This window comes from Balaenoptera physalus (genome assembly GCF_965194825.1).
Source record: "Balaenoptera physalus genome assembly, chromosome: 21".
Taxonomy (NCBI): Eukaryota; Metazoa; Chordata; class Mammalia; order Artiodactyla; family Balaenopteridae; genus Balaenoptera; species Balaenoptera physalus.
The window spans coordinates 18,765,410-18,788,582 of record NC_138902.1 but is presented as its reverse complement, the minus strand read 5'-3'; the positions used below and the strand labels follow the sequence as shown (position 1 = coordinate 18,788,582).

At 40.5% G+C, this 23,173-nt stretch overlaps 1 protein-coding gene and 1 pseudogene across 21 annotated transcripts in view; one reads left to right on the top strand and one right to left on the bottom strand.

The window, feature by feature from the left end:
- FUT10 (fucosyltransferase 10) overlaps positions 1-23,173 on the bottom strand; it is a 259,413-nt gene that overhangs the window by 151,671 nt on the left and 84,569 nt on the right. For 8 of the 20 annotated variants that reach the window (XR_014258323.1, XR_014258324.1, XM_082444662.1 and 5 more), the window contains one exon: positions 10,391-10,548. Coding sequence is in view for 17 of the 20 variants with exons in the window: in XM_082444662.1 (XP_082300788.1) it covers positions 10,391-10,548 (158 nt within the window). In the remaining 3 variants the exon portion in view is untranslated. The other 12 variants (XM_082444660.1, XM_082444656.1, XM_082444657.1 and 9 more) reach the window with 4 other exon arrangements.
- LOC309651716 (embigin pseudogene) lies at positions 1,399-21,993 on the top strand (annotated as a pseudogene). The gene is made up of 2 exons (XR_014268733.1): positions 1,399-1,415; positions 15,989-21,993. The product of XR_014268733.1 is annotated as an embigin pseudogene (transcript).

Here is a 23,173-nt window from a genome sequence, read left to right as displayed (position 1 = left end):
AATCAAAACGGAGATGTTGGCCTCTGTAAAGAAACCTGTAGAAAGACTTTTCTCTGGAACTAGGACCATGTGTCTCAGCTTCAGCGTACAATTTGGCCTCACCAGCTTGATGCTCTTTTCCCATCTCCTCTGAAAAGTGCATGTACCACACCTCTCCTTCATTGCCCATACCCTCTGTTCCTGGTCATTGGCACTCCCCCTCAGTTTTTGAAAATGCGAAAGCCTCTTATTATGAAGTTTATTTGGAGTTATTGCTTTTCCAGAAGAGGGGGGCAGAATATGAATTTGGGGGAACCACATTATCCCCTATAATTGCAAAACTGAAGGAAATTTTGGATAAGCATCAAATTAGAAAGAACACAGCCTTGATGAATGGTATCTTTGTTTCTTAGATCTGGGACTTGTGTGGGGAGGGTGGAAATGGGCATAATAAGTAGGCCATAGGAAATGGCATCATACACTCTTTTCTTTGACCCTTAAAGCTGGTTTTCCATAACCATGATCATGGTTTACTAGAGTGTCACTTCCAAGATCCAAACATTATTTTTTTCTGAGTTCTTGTTGTTCACACAAATACATCATCATTACTTCACAAGTCCTTTGTGAGCTTTACTCTGCCAGCTTTCACAATGGAGAAGAAGAAGGACTTGTGTCTACAGAATCGCATGAGCCTCTGCAAACAAATAGGCGCAATACCAGCAAACTGAGACCTTCCCAAAGATGGGAGTATGTTTAAGGCCAATGTATGGGCTTTCCCAAGTGTTTCACTTCCCAATATATACAAACCAAATTACTTATACTTCCAATATCACGAGAAAGCTTCTGAAGAAGAAACAGATTGACTTATAAGCATGACACAAACTCCCCTCCACTAGTAAAGAATTTCATACCTATTTTAAAGGCTATAAGGGTAGAACTAGATTTTTCCATATCAGTGGGGATAGGGACATTTTTTTTCAGAGGTACTGTAAAGAATTGCAGCCACGTCTTTCTCTCCCCATGGGAGAAAACAGAGTATGGCGGAAAGAATGTGAACAAACAAAACAATCTTGGGTTTGAAATTTGGATCTGTCATTTATTAGTGATATGGTATTGCATAAGCTATGTATATAATTATTGTGTCCTGCTTTACCATCTTAGGTGAAGTAAAATCACATTTCTTTTAATATGAGCTTCCACATTCCCTATCTCAAAAAGGATTTTTTCTCAAGGGAACCCTCCTACACTGTTGGTGCAGCCACTACGGAAAACAGTATGGAGGTTCCTCAAAAAACTAAAAACAGAGCTACCCTATGATCCAGCACTCCCACTCCTGGGCATATATCTGGAGAAAACCATAATTCAAAAAGATATGTGCACCCCAATGTTCACAGCAGCACTACTCACGATAGCGAAGACATGGAAGCAACCTAAATGTCAATCGACAGATGAATGGATAAAGAAGATGTGGTACATATATACAATGGAATACTACTCAGTCATAAAAAAGAATGAAATAATGCCATTTGCAGCAACATGGATGGACCTAGAGATTATCATATGAAGTGAAGTAAATCAGACAGAGAAAGACAAATACCATATGATACCACTTATATGTGGAATCTCAAATATGACACAAATGAACCTATCTACAAAACAGAAACAGACTCACAGATGTAGAGAACAGACTTGTGGTTGCCAAGGAGGAGGGAGTGGGGGAGAGATGGATTGGGAGTTTGGGATAAGCAGATGCAAACTATTATATATAGAATGGATAAACAAAAAGGTCCTACTGTATAGCACAGGGAACTATATTCAATATCCTGTGATAAACCATAATGGAAAAGAATATAAAAAAGAATATATATATGTATAACTTAATCACTTTGCTGTACAGCAGAAATTAACACAACTTTGCAAACCAACTGTACTTCAATTGAAAAAAAAGATTATCAAAATGTATTTTCAATGGCATCCCTAGAGTTACTGCAAAAATAAACAAATTACGGAGAGGAGCGTCACAGCAGATGTGTTTCATTTTCTTATTTCTGCTTCATCACCTCCAGGCTAAAGACATACACTGAAGTTGGGATTTTAGACCATGAAAACAGGAAGTAGAAGACATCTGTGATTATACTTGACTACCTAAAGATGTTCATCTAAATGACCTGCATTCTCTCAGACTAGCAGATAATATTATTTCACTGGTGAAATGAGTCTCCTTATTAATGGTGTGTGAGCTATATACACGATGACTGAATGCGACTGGTAAGATAAAACTTTTTCAGGTGCTGCAACTAAGTGAATATTGACTTGCCCCAGCCCCGTACTGAAGGTGAACAGATGGAGTTTAGCCACACAGCGGGACGGCTTGCCCAGTGAGCTCACCATTGTTATTGCCATTCCCAAGTCAGTTCTTATTCTTGCCGGAAATCACATGACGTTGACAGGAGAAATGTCTCCTCTTCTGGGGAACAGGAATAAAACAATGGAGTAAAAAATGAAAAGAACAGAGAAAGGATTTGCTTTCAGACTTGCCAACTCACTCCAAACCTGAACTTTCAGTACTTTTAACCATCTTGTCAATATAGCACATTTAGTACACCCTATCAATATAATCCACTTATATCACATCTCATGCTTCAAATAGAGTAGTAGAAATTCAGGAAATAAATTCCATCTCAAGGGGCTCTTACAGAATAAAGAAACAAAACCTTCCTGGAAGTGGTTTGTATTTTGCTAAGGCGCTTCCATTTTCATTCCCCTACTAGAATTAACACGTAAGCTCTATGGTGGCAGGGGTTTTGTCAGTTTCACTCACTATTGTAGCCTCTTGGCCCAGAATAATTCCTGGCACATATTAAGCGCTCAATAAAAAATTATTGAGTAAATTAATAAATTCCAGGCAGCCTGACATTCTGAGTGACCCAAATAATGATAATTTCCTTGATAATATTTTAAAAATAATTTTCTTGTTCTTTAATACATTTTTTTCTTGTTTCCCTAGTGAAAAAAACCAAAGGCTTCTTTTCCTTCATGGAAAGTTCTGATTACCTTTTACCTTACCCCAATTTTCAAGTGATCAATAATTTTAAAAATATCCACTAGAAACTCCATTCTCCCTTATGGAACACTTCAACCAAAAAAACTAAAAATTTATTTATTTAAAATAAATGCTCTCTCTCTAGTATATAACACTATTTCTTCCTTCCTTCAAATTATAAAAACAAACTAATAAACTAAAAACTCCTGGCCTTTCTCACCTTCTGCGATGGCCCACACTCTATCTGCGGAGTGTGTTTCTCTCTAAATAAATCCACTTCTTACCTAAAAAAAATAAAAATAAAAATTCCTTTACACGTCATCACCTCTGTTTCCATTCAATGTCAAAAGTAACATTTGTTAGTCTCATCAGGAGAGTCTCAAGAATCAGGAAGTTGTCAAGTTCAAAGTGGTGGAAATTAGTTTTCCAAGATTTTAATTTTCATTTGAAAGCTGAAATTTTATCATTGGCAACAGAGTCTATTGGTTCTCTTAAAGTGACAGGCTCACTACATTTCCATGAAGATGACTGACAAAAACCCATCACTGAACAGCCCACAGTTTGCCAGACACTCTTTTGAGCAAAAATGGTTTTCCAGGGAAAAGTTTAGCTCACAACTCAAACAATCACACAGTGCTTTTCTTTGAGATTCCCATTGTGCTTTGGTGTGCAGCAGACATGCTTTATATATACGCCCCATTTTGTCACATAGAATATTAAAAAGACATGTACTCAAAGGTCAAGGTTTTATAAAATGAGTCACTTTTATTACTTCATCAAGGACATCATTAAGTAAACTGGCTTTATTTTTCTGTGAGTGTGACTCATCAGATGAGTCTGCAGTCACGTTTACTCTGTATACATAAGAAGCCATCTATGTTGATAGATATAGATAGATGATAGATGATAAATAGATAGATAGATAGATAGATGGATGATAGTTTTGTTAGTCAGCCTTAGTCTTTCAAATCAGAGGTAGAAGTCTAGAAATTTATTCTACTTCCTGCAAATTATTTTTGTTTTGATTTGTATTCATGGAGTACACAAAAAATGTGAGGTCAATCTGATAGTACCTACTCTGCCACTATTCTACTAGTTAAACTTAGTGTTTAGCTGAACACATGGCACATATTAGGTGCTCAAAATTGATGAATCAATTGCTAGGTATATGACTGTTTAGGTGGTTTCGAATATATTGTTATATGTTGTCAGCCTCCTTAAATACTTCTTGAAAATGAGTTAACGTCTATGTTACGCATTTTGAGATTTAGGCTAAGTAAATTGTTTGAAATAGTTCTATGAGTAAAAGTAGAGCAATATTTTGAATAATTTTAAACCTGAAGTGGATTTTAATAGAAAAATAATCTAGCTTGGTTAGGTAAATAGCCAGGTTATAAAGATTTCAGAGTGTCGGGGAGAATCACTGACACTACATGCTTTTAAAATTCTGTCCAAGGATTGGAGAAGAATTTAATGAAAAGTGAGAGTGAGTTAATCTCTTTAGTATTTATGATAATATATAAGAAAACCACATTTTCAGAAACTAAAGTGAAGTAAAATAGAATGGATAATTTTAATAAAAATGTACATAATATTCTGTAGTGGATGTTTTCCTTTTATTTTATGTTGAACTTACTATAGATTATTAAATTTGTTTATGAATCCTGTTTATAAAAAAAAAAAAAAAAAAAAAAAAAAAAAAAAAAAAAAAGAAGCCATCTATGTGAGGCTCATTCCAAAGGCTCCTGGGATACTGCCCTTTCCTTAAAACCATTAATGGCACCCACTACCTACATTGATAGTCTCTAAAATCTTTAATTACCTACTCAATCAGTTTTTTTTTCTTTTAATTAAGGAGTTTGTGATAGTAAAATTCCAAGTATTCCTAATGGCCTATTGGGGCTGGTTGTATAACCTCCTCTGGTGAGCGAAGCTGGATGATGAGGTCATGGTTTGCAATGGGAAATAAAATAGGGAACAAATTTTTGACTTAATGTTCACAATTCTCTTGGAGACATTGATCAGCGTTCAGTCCTGATTCATTGCAGAAGCTTCAAGAGACAGAGAGCTGAACGGCTCATGTCACTGGCTCCAGGGGGATACCACGGAGCAAGGGTAGTTATCAGGGAGGAAGCCCAGAAAGGTGAAAGGAGGTCTCTGCTGATCATGATAGGTCATACCCTCCTGGGGATACAGTCCACCTCTGACTGACCCCACGCTTGGCTGTTAAGCCCAATGCGTTGAGAGGACAAAAATCATGGAGGGTCACTCCTGCCCCTTCTCACACTTTGCATCCTGCCCAAGTCCTTAATAATTCCCCTTCCACCAGCACCAACGGGGTCACTAATTTAATCGGTTGGGCCCAGGATATTGATGAGGTCACGTTTACTAGTCAGAGAGGTTACTATGACTTAAAAGGGGGCTCTCATGCAACGCACCCCATATTCTTGCATCCATAGCAAGTGGAGAGCAAAGAGGGCTTGTCTCCTGAGAGGTTTCCCCCTCTTTTATTCCTGTTTTGATCCTTGGTTAATGAGTAAGCAGGGTGAGGACTTACAGACTTTCTCTCCTTTCTCTTGGCACATTGAACAGGCTGGTCCTAAGACTGAGAACTGAGAAACAGAAAGGCCGTAAAAGATGCTCCTTAGGCTTGAAATCTAAATTATATGTTCAAATCCAGCTTTTACCGGAGTTCATTGCACTGGGTTTATTTGGGTTTGCACAGCAACTATAAAGAGGTTGTTGAGTTTCATTATGCTCTTGGGAACTTTGTGTAAAACTCCATCAGAAATCCCATGGAAGGGAGAGACAGAGTACACTTCAAGCATTCCTCTGACCCTGGTTTTAATACCATCCGCGTATCACAATGCCCCTCACACCTTTCTCCATTGTCCTGCTTGTATCTGCTCAGTGCCTACCACAATGCCCATCTCATAACAATAAATATGTCTGAAACAACTAAACGAAGAACAAAAGGGTACCATCCCTGGTTCAATCATTAGTCATTCCCTTTTCCTGAACCAATCTCAACCCGGGTCTTCACAAACAAAAGGGTGATGGCCACAGATAGCTGGAACTACAGCTCGCATTTACTGAGAGAAGTATGAACACAAGCTTACTTAATCATCACAACAACCTCATAGGGAGCAAACATGACACATGAACAAGATAGCGCTTTAAAAGGTCGAATAACTTGACCAAGGTAATAAAGATGGTACATCAAAGAGTAGGGACTAAAATCAGGTCTTTCTCATTCCAGTCATAGCTCATAATTCTATATTCCCTCTGAGTTCCTAAAGCATTTTCATTTCTGTAATCAGAAGGAAATAAAGATATATGTTGACATTAGAATTATGAGGTAAAGATATTATTATCTAAGATATTACCTAACGACAACAAGCAACAAAAATGGAAACAAAGGAAAGAAATTTCCGAAAGAAGGGCGAAGAAATTCTTTGTAAAATATTCAAGATTGCAAAGGTACTTGAAACATAAACTGACTACCTTTATTCGTGGCCTGTGGGCTTCTATACTGTTTACTTCGAAGATTCTAAGAAAGACATATGTCATTTATGCAGAGTTATACCCTCCTGGCTTTAGATAATCAACATTATTCATTGAAAATTAACTTTACACTGGATTCCCCTAAGGAATTGTTGTCTTTAGCAGGAATTATGTGCTACTAATAATTTTTAATGCACAATATTACAATGGGTATTTCAAATTTCAAGTTCAGGTCTGTACTGTGCTTAGATCCTTAAGGTGTTCTATTGATACTGAGCCATTCTCCTATGTGTAATACACAATGTTTGACCCTGAAAGAATGATGCTCATTTTTGCCTATGTCTTTATTTCTGAGAAGTGCATAGAACACTGTATGCATTCAATCTGTTACTAATAATGATAATGACCTCAACTGATATTTGAGTTGCTAGAATCCAGTCCTTAAGAGCAACACAGAAGCCAGTCAGCATTCAGGTTCTGAAATATTATATTTGCTACGTGATCAAAGGTCAAAGTTGCCTCCATTTTCAGGAAGAAGTAAAGACTATTAACTAACATTAGTAATCATTTTTTTCAATATTTCTGAAAAGGTTTCTGCCCACCTCATCATACTGCTTTGAAAATCAGTCTTTGAGAATAATCCAAGTAAAGCGTACTGAAACACTAAACAGAAAGCTGCATTGCAGGAAGTCCTTCACAGCCATGAGCCATTCCACACAACAGCCTGTGAGGTAGGACACTTGCTGAATCATATTTCAGAAATGGAGTCACTGAGGTAAAGAGAAAGGTGTCTTATGATGGGGTCAACACAGATAAAATACACGGAGGGCCTTCCATGGAACTCCAAAAGCAGAGCTCCCATTTTGCAGATAAGAATCATTCCATGATAGCAATTATCACAGACAAGAGGGCATTATCTTATTAATGAAAACCCTATTGCAAAAGACACATATGTTAAGCAAAAAATAATAATAAAGTATCAAATCTATGGGTACTCAAAGAGTTCCAAAGAATCCTTGGTTTATTTTCTTGAAATACATCTCATTTTTATTTTTATTTTTTTATTTTTTACAATTTCTTTATTTTATTTTATTTATTTTTGGCTGCCTTGGGTCTTTGTTGCTGTGCACGGGCTTTCTCTAGTTGCGGCGAACAGGGGCTACTCTTCATTGCAGTGAGCGGGTTTCTCATTGCAGTGGCTTCTCTTGTTGCGGAGCATGGGCTCTAGGCACGCGGGCTTCAGTAGTTGTGGCATGCAGGCACAGTAGTTGTGGCTTGCGGGCTCTAGAGCACAGGCTCAGTAGTTGTGGCCCAAGGGCTTAGTTGCTCTGCGGCACGTGGGATCTTCCCGGACCAGGGCTCGAACCCGTGTCCCCTGCACTGGCAAGCGGATTCTTAATCACTGTGCCACCAGGGAAGGCCCTACACCTCATTTTTAATCCCATGAAATTCCCTCTCCTTTATCCTCTTCCTCCACAAAATTTTTATACCACATTAAATGAGCAATGATTTTATTTCACTAAATTTGCTCAGCACTACATACTGCATACAAGTTTAGGGTGAATTTGATCGATGGACTCGTGATGAAGAACCAAGCAGAACCAAAAAAACACATGAAATGTTGGGGTTTAAGACCTACATGCAGGGACTTCCCTGGTGGCGCAGTGGTTAAGAATCCGCCTGCCAATGCAGGGGACACAGGTTTGAGCTCTGGTCCAGGAAGATTCCACATGCCGCAGAGCAACTGAGCCCATGTGCCACAACTACTGAGCCCTCGTGCCACAACTACTGAAGCCCACACTCCACAACAAGAGAAGCCACCGCAATGAGAAGCCCACGCACCACAATGAAGAGTAGCCCCTGCTCGCCCAACTAGAGAAAGCCCATACGCAGTAATGAAGACCCAATGCAGCCAAAATTAAATTAAGTAATTAAATAAAAATTTTTTTAAAAGACCTACATGCAGCACATAAGCACGGGGGGGTATCTGCTTAAGGCATTTGTGAAGGAGAACTGAATCTACTTGATAATGTCTCATCAGAGGCACAAATCATATCCTGGGCTTTTTTTAAGAGTGGGGAAAAAAAGAAAGAGAAGAAAAGAAACAAACAAATAAACCCATTTAATATACAATTTAAAATCTGGCCTTTCCAATCCTTTCCCTTTTGATATTATCAGATAAAACAGCAGAGAGATAAATAAATTCCTTTCCATCCCCAACACTACCCAATAAGTATGCTTCCTCCTTTAAAGAAGAGTGTGCTTCCCTTGAAAAACACACAGTGGCTCTAACCTAGTTTGTTACTGTCCTAGTAAAAACACCTACAAAATGAAGCTTCTTAAATTTCGATAATTAAAGAATGTTACACAGAAAAGAACTTCCAAGACCAGCCCAATCACTTCTTTTTAGGTACAAAAACTAAGGCCCAGGGAGGTTAAGAGATTTGTTCAAAATCATAGTTAATGGCAGAGCTGAGATGGAGAAGAACCCAGTCAGAGGGAAGAAACAATGTGACCCCTCTTGCTGCTAAAAGAATGTACTGGTTTCCGTCTTTATTTCTCTGGCACAGCCAGAAAGACAGCTACATAAGGAAGAGATCGCCCTTGGCAGGAACAGAAAGGCACTGGCCTGTGATACAAAGGCAGCTGGTGCCGAGAGGGTGCTTTCCTCAGGTTTCCCCTGATGCCACATCAGGGACATGAGTACCCAGGACTCCTCCTGTCCTCTGGAGCTTACGTCTTTCCACAATAAAGAATATCAAAGCCATCACACGTCGGGTGGCAACAGGCTTTAGTGTGATCTAGAAACCTCCCCACGCTCACAAGGAAAGAGAACGAGAGCCAGTGTTTTCTCCTTGTCTTTCGAGAAGCTCCAGTAGAAGCTCCAAATAAGACAGCTGAAACTCCTCTGTGACAGGATCAGAAATGACAGGGAATGCCCCCAAACTGGCAGGGCTGCCCACCACTGCAGGCTGCGCATCACCCTAAGACAAGACAAATCCGCTTCCACACCACTGGAGTTCCCCAGGGCACTCACCTTCATGCTCACAGCGATCAAAACGCACAGGCTGTCCAGCCTGAACCACAGGACTCTCTGTCCTATTCTGCTCAGTGGAATACGGGAACATAGGGAACAACTCACCACTCAAAACACACAAGGAAGAGGCACATCTTCCCAAGACGTTCGCTCCAGGGAGGAACGGGGGAGGACGCAGGGCAAGGTGGTAATAAGAAAGGCGGGAGAGGTGGCTGAAAGTATGGAAGAGGCAGAGACGTGCTATGTTCTTTAGATCTGGGGACACAGCGGATCAACCCCACGCAGCCTTCACTACTCACTCACATGCCTGGAAACCAACAGATGGCATCTCTCATTGCCAAGTTCTAACGCATTTCATGTTCCTGCTCAGCGCCGGGACACTGGGCTTGCCAAATACCAATAAATACAGCCAGTGAGGTGAGTGTAAGAATCCACAGCTACACCCTCTGCCTTCCTTGCAAGGACTCTTTCCTTGCAGCAAGGAAAACACTCATTCTACAGTAGGTGAATTTCCACACAAGGCGGCAGGGATGCGGGTTCAGACATGTACACTGAAGGTGACCAGTGTTCATAAGAAATATTTCTTTTCTAGTATAAAAAACAGAGAAGTGACCCCTAGGGGTAACTCGTATCTATTATTCAATAGAGCTCACTATGAGTACGGCAGCCATTAATTCTCATCCTAGTGGATCGTCCACAGAGCAGCTATTATATTCAGATACTAAGGCAACCTAGAAAATAAAACTGACACTTTTTGATATTAGTCCTTGAATACTAGGGCCCAAAACTCTTGAGTTGAAAAGTTTTGATTCCTATCAACCAGCCACCTTAGTGCTTGGGCTTCTTTCTTCGATTGTTGGAAGCTTGGTATCCACATCTCTCGCAAAGAGCTCTGACGTGGGGCGAGGGGTGAGAAAGCAAACGCTGTAGGCTCTGGACAGCTCAGGTGGGTAATGTCTGCCTTCCATCGTTTGAGTGGTAAGCCCTGCATTGAGAGACGGGGCGGGGGGGAGAATTAAAAACATAAGATAAGTTAACACAGGTCTTATGTTCCCTAAAGCAAGTACCTTCACTCCATAGAGTCCACAAAGTTACGCGCTGAACAGTTGAAGGACAAAGAATCTAACATTGAGAGTATTCTGTGCACTAGATACTTCGCTAGGCGTGTTACATAGCTTGTCTCATTCAGTCCTTCAATCCATTCAACATAAACAGTCTCGTGCCAAAGTACAGTCTTATGGAATTTTATTTATTTATTTTTAATATTTATTTATTTATTTGGCTGCACCGGTTCTTAGTTGCGGCATACGGGCTCTTAGTTGCGGCATGTGGGATCTAGTTCCCTGACCAGGGATCAAACCCGGGCCCCCTGCATTGAGAACGAGGAGTCTTGCCCACTGGGTCACCAGGGAGGTCCCATTTATGGAATTTTAGAACACAGGGAAAAAGGAAGAGATTCTACAACATTCCTAAGAGGAAAAGACCAATTCTGAGGGTCAGAAGTTAGGATGGTTTTGGATTTCTGGACAGTAACACTGGAAGTTAAAAAGCAGTGGTGAAATTCATTGATGAATATTAACATTAGTAAGCACAACTTTAAGGAGAAAAAGGGTATTTGCATAGCCTCAAAATACCTCCCCCCCACATATTTATTAATTATTGTGGTGTTTTAACATGTCCACAAATTATTTTATATTCCTCCCTCAAGGAGGTGAAGCTTAATTCCCCTCCCTTTGAGTGTGGACTGGACTTAGTGACTTGCTTAGTGGAAAGAGAAAATTAGTAACTTCACAGAGGAAAAATCTAGCAGACACCAAGTGATCAAAGTTAGCATCACCAGTAACATGTCATGTTGATATCATTTATCCTCTGATATGATACGATGAGAAGACCTTTCTCACCTCTGTGGTATTATTCTCCCAAATCCAAAACCCAAGTCTTAACATGAGAAAACATCAGAGAAACCCTACGGAGGGACATTCTACAAAGTACTGACCAGTCCTCTTCAAAAATGTCAAAGTTATTAAAAATAAGGAAAGACTGCACAACTGTCACAGACTTAAGGAGTCTAAGGCGACATGAGGAGTGATTACAATCTGGTATCCTGGATCCGATCCTGGAACAGACAAAGGATATGAGTGGAGAAGCTGGTGAAATAGGACTGAAGTCTGTAGTTCAGTTCCTAGTAGTATTAACAGTCAATATTAGTTTCTCGGTGTTGACAAGTGTGCCGTGGTTATGTAAAATGTTAACATTAGAGGAAGCCAGGTGAAGAGAATTCAGGAACTCTGTACTATCTTTGTAACTCTTCTGTCAATCTAAAATCATTTCAAAATTAAAAGTTTTTTTTTTAAGCCAATAACAAAATGCCTTCAAAATTCTGAGAAAAACTGATGACCACTTTAATAGTTTACATTCAGCTGAACTATAGCTTAAATGTTAAAATAAAATGAAGACATTTCAGACAACCCCCATACACCAGGAAGCTATATGAGGAACAATCAACCCACAAAAGAGGGAAAGCTAAGAAAAAAGGAAGAAAACATACAGGAAACAGAGATGTCAACACAACAGAAAAAGACAAGGAGATTCCCAAAACACTGGGGAAGGGAGATCTCAGGCTGATGTTCTACACAGTGTAGAGGGCAGCCAGACGTATTGATGTATGTCAGAAGGCTCCGGGAGAGATTTACTCAGCAAGATGAAATGAACTGGATGCCTGGTATAGCTGAATGTCTTCAAAGGAGATTTCAACAATCAACAAGGATTGAATTAGTGATTAAAATTTTAAAATAAACAAGTAAGAAATAAGACAAGTATTAACTAGAAGGAAACCAAAAGCTGTACAAAGGGAAACAAATCATAGTATACTACATTGCTCGTATCTATAACCAGAGAAACACTGAATATCAAAAAATTAGTGTATAAGAGCATGTTATTTAGAAACATTGAGTAATAACCAAAATAATTAGCTAACTATGGTGATAAGTGGCTGCATCTAGGGAAGGAGAAAAGGGAAAAGAAGTAGAAGACTTTTTTTTTAAACTAACTTTGCAGAACTATTTGATACTTTAACCTATGCACATGTACATCTTTTTCTAAAAAAAATTTTTTTTTACTGTGAAGATAGTAGGGTTTCGGGGGTGGAGTCAAGATTGCGTACTAGGAGGATGTTGAATTCACATCCTCCCACAACCAGGGCACCTACCAGGCACCAGTGGGTGACCACGGACACCTAAGGGGGCGGGATGAACCCCCAGCGACCGGGTAGGACGTGGAGTGTTGGGGGGAATGAGGGCGGAGAAGAAGTGGAGGCGGGACAGGACTGGAGCCCCTGAGGGGTGGCTGGGGGAGGGGAAGGGGTCCCACACCTGAAGGGGTAAATTGAGGGACCACTGGGAGGGCAGAGGATCAAAAGGGAGCATGGACAGGTCTCCCCCACCCACTTGGGCCCCCAGGAGCCTGCTGAGATCCTGGGCCTGATCTTCTGCCCACCAAGGCCTCCTCCAGCTGCGCGGGTCCTGAGGGAGTGGGAGGGAGGGAAGGGGGAGCAAAAGTAAAGGCCCAGGGGACCTGGCACCCCTGGGGGGCGGCTGGGGGAGGGGAGGAGTTCCTACACCCAGCGGGATCCACCCACAGTTAGGGGTCCAGTGGGGACAGGGGAGACGCTGGCGGAGACCCTTGAGGTGTGGCGCGGAGGAACAGAAGGGAACATGGCCAGTGCTTTCCCTGTCCACTTAGGCACCGGAGAGCCTCTTGGGCTGCCAGGCCTAATCCTCTGCCCGCAGAGCCCAAGCCCCGCCCCTAACCCCCACCCAGGGCCTTACCTCCAAACTCCGGAACTCCACACTTCTGAGGTCCCGCTTTGGATCTGCAGCGTCTCCCCTTCCGCGCAGGTCCTAAGCAGGGGCCCCACCCTATGCTTGAATATTGCCCCGCCTAGGCCCTGCCCCCAATGCCTTTTCCAGTTGCATGGGTCCTGAGCCCAGGCCCTGCCCCATGCTCAAATGTCACCACCCCAGACTAGATCCCGCCCCACCCTAAACCCCGCCCCTACCTAACTTCCACCCGGGCTAAACTCCGCCCCTCATAGCCAAGACTTTTTTTTTTTTCTCTTTTCCTCTTTTAGATTGGGGGTCTGTTTTACCTTGCTGTTGATTCATTTATATTTTTATGTTTTCTAATAAATCTTTTATTTTTCTAATTTTATTTTATTTTTTATACTTTGTTATCGTTCTGCTCCTTTTGGCTTGTTCCCCCTTTTTTTTTTCTGTTGTGGTTTTGTTTTACCTTGTTGCAGTTGTTTAAATTATATTCTTATTATTCTTAATATATATTTTATCTTTTTAATTTTATTTTGTTTTTTATTCTTTGTTATTATACTGCTCTTTTTTTTTTTTTGCTGCACCATGCAGCTTGAGGGATCTTGGCTCCCACGCCAGAGGTCGGGCCCGAGCTCCTGTGGTGGGAGCTCTGAGTCCAAAGCACTGGACTAACAGAGAACCTCAGATCCCAGGGAATATTAACCGGAGTGAGGCCTCCCGGAGGTGCTCATATCGGCACCAAGACCCGGCTCTATCCAACTGCCTGCAAACTCCAGTGCTGGATGCCTCAGGCCAAACAACCAGCAAGACAGGAATACAGCCCCACCCATCAAAAAAAAAAGATACGACAAAAAAATATGTTACAGATGAAGAAGCAAGGTAAAAACCTAAAAGACCATATAAATGAAGATGAAATAGGCAACCTACCTGAAAAAGAATTCAGAGTAATGATAGTAAAGATGATCCAAAATCTCAGAAACAGAATGGAGAAAATACAAGAAACATTTAACAAGGATCTAGAAGAACAAAAGAGCAAACAAACAGTGATGAACAACACAATAACTGAAATTAAAAACACTCTAAAGGAATCAATAACAGGATAAATGAGGCAGAAGAACGGATAAGTGAGCTGGCAGATAAAAAGGTGGAAATAACTGCCAAGGAGCAGAATAAAGAAAAAAGAATGAATGAAAAGAATTGAGGGCAGTCTCAGAGACCTCTGGGACAACAGTAAATGCACCAACATTTGAATTATAGGAGTCCCAGAAGAAGAAGAGAAAAAGAAAGTGTCTGAGAAAATATTTGAAGAGATTACAGTTGAAAACGTCCTTAACATGGGAAAGAAAATAGTCACACAAGTCCAGGAAGCACAGACAGTCCCATACAGGATAAACCCTAGGAAAACACACCAAGACACATATTAATTAATCAAACTAGCAAAAATTAAATTCAAAGAAAAAATATTAAAAGCAGCAAGGGAAAAACAAAACATAACATACAAAGGAATCCCTGTAAGGTTAACAGCTGATCTTTCAGCAGAAACTCTGCAAGCCAGAAGGGAGTGGCAGGACACATTTAAAGTGATGAAAGGGAAAAACCTACCACCAAGATTACTCTACCCAACAAGGATCCCGTTCAGATGCGATGGAAAAATCAAAAGCTTTACAGACAAGCAAAAGCTACAAGAATTCAGCACCACAAAACCAGCTTTACAACAGATGCTAAACGAACTTCTCTAAGTGGGAAACACAAAAGAAAAAGACAGACAAAAACAAACCCAAATCAATTAAGAAAATGGTAATAGGAACATACATATCGATAACCACCTTGCATATAAATGGATTAAATGCTCCAACCAAAAGACAAAGACTGGTTGAATGGATACAAAAACAAGACCTGTATATATATGCTGTCTACAAGAGACGCACTTCAGACTTTGGGACACATGGAAATAAAAACAAAATAAACAAATGGGACCTAATGAAACTTAAAAGCTTCTGCACAGCATAGGAAACCATAAACAAGATGAAAAGACAACCCTCAGAATGGGAGAAAATACTTGCAAATGAAGCAACTGACAAAGAATTAATCTCCAAAATATACAAGCAGCTCATGCAGCTCAATATCACAAAAACAAACAACCCAATCCAAAAATGGGCAGAAGACCTAAATAGACATTTCTCCAAAGAAGATATGCAGATTGCCAACAAACACATGAAATAATGTTCAACATCATTAATCATTAGAGAAATGCAAATCAAAACTACAATGAGATATCATCTCACACCGGTCAGAATGGCCATCATCAAAGAATCTACAACCAATAAATGCTGGAGAGGGTGTGGAGAAAAGGGAACCCTCTTGCACTGTTGGTGGGAATGTAAATTGATACAGCCACTATGGAGAACAGTATGGAGGTTCCTTAAAAAACTAAAAATAGAACTACCATACGACCCAGCAATCCCACTACTGGGCATATACCCTGAGAAAACCATAATTCAAAAAGAGTCATGTACAATGAACATGTACAATGTTCAATGAACATGTACAATGTTCACTGCAGCTCTATTTACAATAGCCAGGACATGGAAGCAACCCAAGTGTCCATCGACAGATGAATGGATAAAGAAGATGTGGCACATATATATACAATGGAATATTACTCAGCCATAAAAAGGAATGAAATTGAGTTATTTGTAGTGAGGTGGATGGACCTAGAGTCTGTCATACAGAGTGAAGTAAGTCAGAAAGAGAAAAACAAATACCATATGCTAATGCATATATATGGAATTTTAAAAAGCGGTACTGATGAACAGAGTGGCAGGGCAGGAATAAAGACGCACATGTAGAGAATGGACTTGAGAGCACAGAGGGGGAAGGGTTAAGCTGGGATGAAGGGCTTCCCTGGTGGTGCAGTGGCTAAGAATCTGCCTGCCAATGCAGGAGACACAGGTTCGAGCCCTGGCCCGGGAAGATCCCACATGCCACAGAGCAACTAAGCCCGTGCGCCACAACTACTGAGCCTGAGCTCTAGAGCCCGCAAGCCACAACTACTGAGCCCACGTGCCACAACTACTGAAGCCTGCACGCCTAGAGCCTGTGCTCCGCAACAAGAGAAGCCACAACAATGAGAAGCCCGCGCACTGCAACGAAGGGTAGCTCCTGCTCACAGCAACTAGAGAAAGCCTGCACACAGCAACAAAGACCCAACACAGCCAAAAATAAATAAATACATAAATTTATTAAAAACAAAAAGCTGGGGTGAAGTGAGAGAGTAGCACTGACATATATACACTACCAAATGTAAAATGGATGGCTAGTGGGAAGCTGCAGCATAGCACAGGGAGATCAGCTCAGTGCTTTGTGACGACCTAGAGGGGTGGGATAGGGAGAGTGGGAGGGAGGCTCAAGTGGGAGGGGATATGGGGATATATGTATACATAAAGCTGATTCACTTTGTTGTACAACAGAAACTAACACAACATTGTAAAGCATTTATGCTCCAATAAAGATGTGAAAAAAAAAGATAGTAGGGTTTATAATGTGTCAGGTTTGTAATGATTAGACTCTTCATACATACTAAATTTAGAAAGCAGAGCAGAAAAACCAATCTGAAATATAACAATGTAGGTGCCTACCTACGGTTGGATGAGCATATTCTCTTTCCTTAAAACTCCAATAGAAAACATATGAGAAGACACTAAGGGTGTTTAGCCTGAAAAAGAGATGACTTTGAGTGAACATAAAGCTTGTTCTGAAACATCTATAGGGACTATAGGGGACTTCCCTGGTGGTCCAATGGTTAAGAATCCACCTTCCAATGCAGGGGACGGGGGTTCTATCCCTGATCGGGGAAAGAAGATCCCACATGCTGCAGGGCAACTAAGCTGGCGCACGGCAACTACTGAGCACGTGGGCCACAACTAGAGAGCCCGCACGCCGCAGCAGAGGATCCCACATGCCACAATGAAGATCCCACGTGCCACCTTGAGTTACACACCGATTCCTTGACCAAATCACTGAAGCCAGGAGGATACAAGTACCTGCCTCCTGACCAATTGTGGTGACCAGGGAGGCAAGGCCACACATAATGACACCTCCCTTTCTAATTACATGTCTAGAAGAGTAAGGCAGAAGCAGAATCTGAGGAGAAGGGGCAGTTCTGTCCCAGAAGACAGGAAGAGTGCTAGGCAGATAAAATAAATGTTCCTACATACACAAGTGAGAATCTGAGTTAGCTGGGAGAACATCTTAAAATTAAACCGCGAATCTTGCTATCGTTCCACATGTGGTAAATTGAGAGGTGAACATGTGTCTTCTGAAAGAGCTTTCTGGGAGTTTATGATAGGTATCCTAACCCCGGAGAAGCCCCTCTTATATAATGGTGTGTTACTTGTGTAACACGTGTGTGTGTAACTAGGCACCACAGGCCCAAGGGTAATAATAGGGAAATAAATAAAAGCATAGATCCACCAAATCAAACTTTAAATAAATAAAATAAGTTAGGCACATCCGGGCGCTCCTGCGCCGGCCGCGGGCTGCATAATTGATGGAGGGCCGGGCGCAGTTCTGGGTGTCCTGCTGGCACGCTACACCTTTCACAAGTCTACCTGTCCGGGAAGAAATGATGGCAAAATACTCTAACCTTTCCTTGGAGAGTCATAACATATCACTGACTGAACATTCCAATATGCCAGTCGAAAAAAATATCACTTTAGAAAGACCTTCTAATATAGAACTCACATGCTAATTCACGACATCTGGAGATTTGAATTCAGTAAATGTGACTTGGAGAAAAGGTGATGAACTACTTGAGAATAATTATCTCATCAATGCAACAGGAAGCATCCTGTATACCCAATACATGTTCACCATCGTTAATAGCGAACAAATGGGAAGTTATTCTTGTTTCTTTGAGTAGAAAAAGGAACAAAGGGGCACATTTAATTTCAAAGTCTCTGAACTTCATGAAAAAAAGAAACCGTTGATCACTTATGTAGGGGATTCAGTTGTCTTGATGTGTAAATGTCAAGACTGTTTTCCTTTAAATTGGACCTGGTACAGTAGTAATGGGAGTGTACAGGTTCCTGTTGGTGTTCCAATGAACAATAAGTATGTGATCAATGGAAAAAATGCTAATGAAACAAGGCTCAAGATAATGCAACTTTCAGAGGAAGATCAGGGATCTTACTGGTGCCATGCAATATTCCAATTAGGCGAGAGTGAAGAACACATTGAAATTGTCATGCTGAGTTATTGGGTGCCCCTCAAAGCATTTCTTGCAATAGCTGCTGAGGTTGTTCTTTCAGTGGCTATTATTCTGCTTTGTGAAATGTACACCCAAAAGAAAAAGAAGCACTCAGATGATGGGAAGGAATTTGAACAAATTGAACAGCTGAAATGAGATGATAGCAATGGTATAGAAAATAATGCCCCCAGGCACAGAAAAAATGAATCTGTGGGCCAGTGAATGAGAAACATCATGTCAAGAGTCACAGGAAGATGTCAAAGAGTTTGGATTTCAGCCTTGTTTCTGCTTCCTGTTAAGAACACGTGAATTTTTATTTTTAAAAGGATGAAAAGTTTATGCAAGATGCTCAGCAGTAGCTTTGTAAATAATATATGCTATTTCAGATCTAAAGATAAAAATAAATAAATAAATAAATAAATAAATAAATAAATAAATAAAATAAGTTAATGTGGAAAAAAAAAAAAAGATCCCACGTGCCGCAACTAAGACCCGATGCAGCCAAAACTTTAAAAAAAAAAAAAAATATATATTTTTAAATGTGTGGGTGTATATGTTCTTGTAAATAAATAAATAAATAAAAATAAAGGGACTACAGGTGGAAGAGTGAACTAACTTGTTCGGTAGAGCATGAAGGGTAGAGTTGCCTAAATCCTCCCTTCCCTTGAGCACTACTGACAGATGGTCATAGAGCTTGGCTTCCAAGAGCCTGAAACTAGAGTAAGGATTCTTTACCAAGACAAAATTGAGCACAGAAAACCAGAACACAAACCCAAATAGCAAACCATTAGGAAATGCTAAGACTTACAATTTGGGAAGTCTAAACACCAACTGAAAGTTCAAAGGATCAGAAGCAGACTCAAAACTGGGGTTACTATATCCAGAGTTCATGGTTGTGTGGAGACTGTATTTGGAGCAAGACAGCAATCAAATAAGGAGGACTCCAAGCGATTACTACAAAACAGCTCTGGAAAGGCCATTGCTCACCTTTATTGACTGATGGGTACAGACGCAAGGCTCTATCTCACTGAACTAGAGTCAGAAGCAGGTAGCTAAGAATGAACTACAGAAGGGGAAGTCTGGGTTCAATATAAAGACAAATATAACTGTCAAAACTAACAAAAGATAAAATTTGCTACCCTAAAAAATAATGAAATTGCCAGCACTGGGAATGTTCCAACATAAATTAGTGGATGACTTGTTCATGATACTTGAATCACCAGTCAGCTGGAAGCTGTACCGACCACATAACTTCAATGGCCTTCCCAACCCTGACCTTGCATAGCTTTCTACATGAGAAAGTCAGTAGTAATACTCTCTTTCCTTGCCTGCCCACTCAAAGTTCTTCCAACAGTGTAGGATAAAGTTCCATCTGAGGTGACGTCATAGAGAAAAGAATCTTGTGAAATGGACTCTTTTAACTCTAGTGTTCTTCCAGAAATATTTCACAGTGTGACCTGAAGGAAGTGTGTCTGATGAAATAGTTATGACGTATTTAGAAGTGACTAGCTTTCAGCATCCTAAATTGCCTTTCCAGCGGAGGTCCTGGGCAGAAAAACAAGCTGTTCCTAAAGTACAATTAATAAATATTTTGTCTCCAAGGAGAATATGGCTCCTATTTTAACAATAAGGAAAAAGTCAGATAATCTACAAATTCATAACTTTCCTTGAGTTCATCGGGGAACCGAGATCACAACAACCAAGTAAACTAAATCCCAAAGAGTGATATGCCCCTCCAAGGAAAGATGGATACAGGATCTATTTCACCTTTGGCAGAACACAGGAGAATGAGGTGGCTACCACACAAGTAGGTAACAAGAAATCAACTAAAATTTTAACAAATCCTTAAAGGTATGGGCTACCATGTTAGTTTGGAATAGCTGGGAGTTTGCACCAATGAAGAGCTCAAACTCACTCAAAAGCTCTTTTCCATGGACCTCCATTAGATGCCCAGGAAGAAGACTGGGGGCAGCGCAGGACCCTGGAAACAGGCCCCCTCCTTGGCTCAGTGCAGGGAGGGAGACATTCAGGAAGTCCCTTCCATCACCTAGATTCTTCCCTCACAAAGAGAAAAAGCTTTAAGACACTGAGGAAGCAGGAGCAAGGGAAAATCTACCTTTCGCCCACACAAAATTCATCTATCTGTCTCATGGTTTGAGGGAGGCTGGAAACTAGGCCTAGGATCCTACTGTTATACCAAAGGTCTCCTACCCCTGAGAGGGACACAAAATTCTTTCCCATCCAAACCAACCCCAGATAAAAGGCAAGATTTGGCTGCCATATGAAGGAGAGGCAAGAACAATGAGAAAGCTTCACTCCTGAGGTCCAGGAATGCAAAGCCTGTCTAAGCCTGAGGCTGCCAAGATAACAAAGAACGCACCCTGCCCACACCATGAGCCTACCACTCAGTAACAGGCAACAGCAATTTACTGCCGATGGAGGAGCAAGAGCATGGAGACCTCCTCTGTGACCCAGCAATGCAGGAACTGCCAAGAGCTGAGGGTAGGGGAGAAATGCTGAGAAAAACTATTTCGTCCCAGGTCCCACTGCAAGCACAGGTAATTATTATAATTATCAATAATAATATTTAATTATTTATTATTATAATTATCAATACTGGAATAATTTGAAGTTGTGGAGCACTAAAGGTAACAGTAGCAACACAAACCCAAATTTAGCTCAATTCCTGACTAGACCAACTCAATCCCACATACACTAACAGCCTGACAGAAAAAGAGGCATGCCCATTTCTGAGAATAAATGTTATTTCCCTCAGTCTCTGTACTTCCATACATGATGTCCAGCAATCAATCAAAAATCATGAGACATATTAAACAACAACAACTGTCAAAAGAGAAAGCAATCAACAGAACCAGACTCAAGGATGACTCAGATGTTGGAACAATCAGGCAGGAACTTTAAAATAACTACCATTAATATGTCAAAGAACACAGTGGAAAAGGTAGACAACCAGCATGAATATAAGGGGAATTTCAGCAGAGAGATGTAATATAAATAAGAGTCAAATGGAAATGGTAGGATTCAGCAGCTTAAGAGATACTGAATTAGGTGATCTCTGAGCTACTTTTAAGCCTGACATTCTATGATTTTAAGACCATCACTTCAATAAGGTAAGAGAAGAAAAATCAAAATAATGAAATGGATGGTTTACATGGAGAAAACCTGAGGCAACTGGTAATCACACACTTGGAATTGTTCCCTCACATCTTCAATTTAAAATATTTTTAAAAATGAGAAATTACTATACACACCTTTGGTTAGAAAATAAATTCTATTAACCTAAAGACAGACTGTCTGCTTTGTTTATTTTATTCTTTTAATAGATCTTTATTGGAGTATAATTGCAATACTGTGTTAGTTTCTGTTGTACAACAAAGTGAATTAGCCATATGCATACACATGTCCCCATAGCCCCTCCCTCTTGAGCCTCCCTCCCACCCTCCCTATCCCACCCCTCTAGGTCACCGCAAAGCACCGAGCCGATCTCCCTGTGCTATGCTGCTGCTTCCCACCAGTCAACTACTTTACATTCTGTAGTGTATATATGTCGATGCTACTCTCACTTCGCTCCAGCTTCGCCCTCCCACCCCATGTCCTCAAGTCCATTCTCTATGTCTACCTCTTTATCCCTGCCCTGCAACTAGGTTCATCAGTACCAATTTTTTTTTAAGATTACATATATGTGTTCGCATACGGTATTTGTTTTTCTCTTTCTGACTTATTTCACTCTGTATGACAGACTCTAACTCCATCCACCTCACTACAAATAACTCAATTTCATTTCTTTTTATGGCTGAATAATATTTCATTGTATATATGTGCTACATCTTCTTTATCCATTCACCTGTCGATGGACATTTAGGTTGGTTCCATGTCCTGGCTATTGTAAATAGTGCTGCAATGAACATTGGAGTACATGTCTCATTTTGAATTATGGTTTTCTCAGGGTATATGCCCAGTAGTGGGATTGCTGGGTCATATCATAGTTCTATTTTTAGTTTTTTAAGGAACCTCCATACTGTTCTCCAGAGTGGCTGTATCAATTTACATTCCCACCAACAATGCAGGAGGGTGCCCTTTTCACCACACCCTTTCCAGCATTTATTGTTTCTAGATTTTTTGATAATGGCCATTCTGACTGGCAAGAGGTGATACCTCATTGTAGTTTTGATTTGCATTTCTCTAATAATTAGTGATGTTGAGCACCTTTTCATGTGTCTCTTGGCCATCTGTATGTCTTCCTTGGTGAAATGTCTATTTAGGTCTTCTGCCCATTTTTTAACTGGATTGTTTGTTGTTTTGATATTGAGCTCTATGAGCTGTTTGTATATTTTGGAGATTAATCCTTTGTCTGTTGTTTCATTTGCAAATATTTTCTCCCATTTTGAGGGTTGTCTTTTTGTCTTGTTTATGGTTTCCTTTGCTGTGCAAAAGCTTTTAAGTTTAATTAAGTCCCATTTGTTTATTTTTCTTTTCATTTCCATTACTGTAGGAGGTGGGTCAAAAAAGATTTTGCT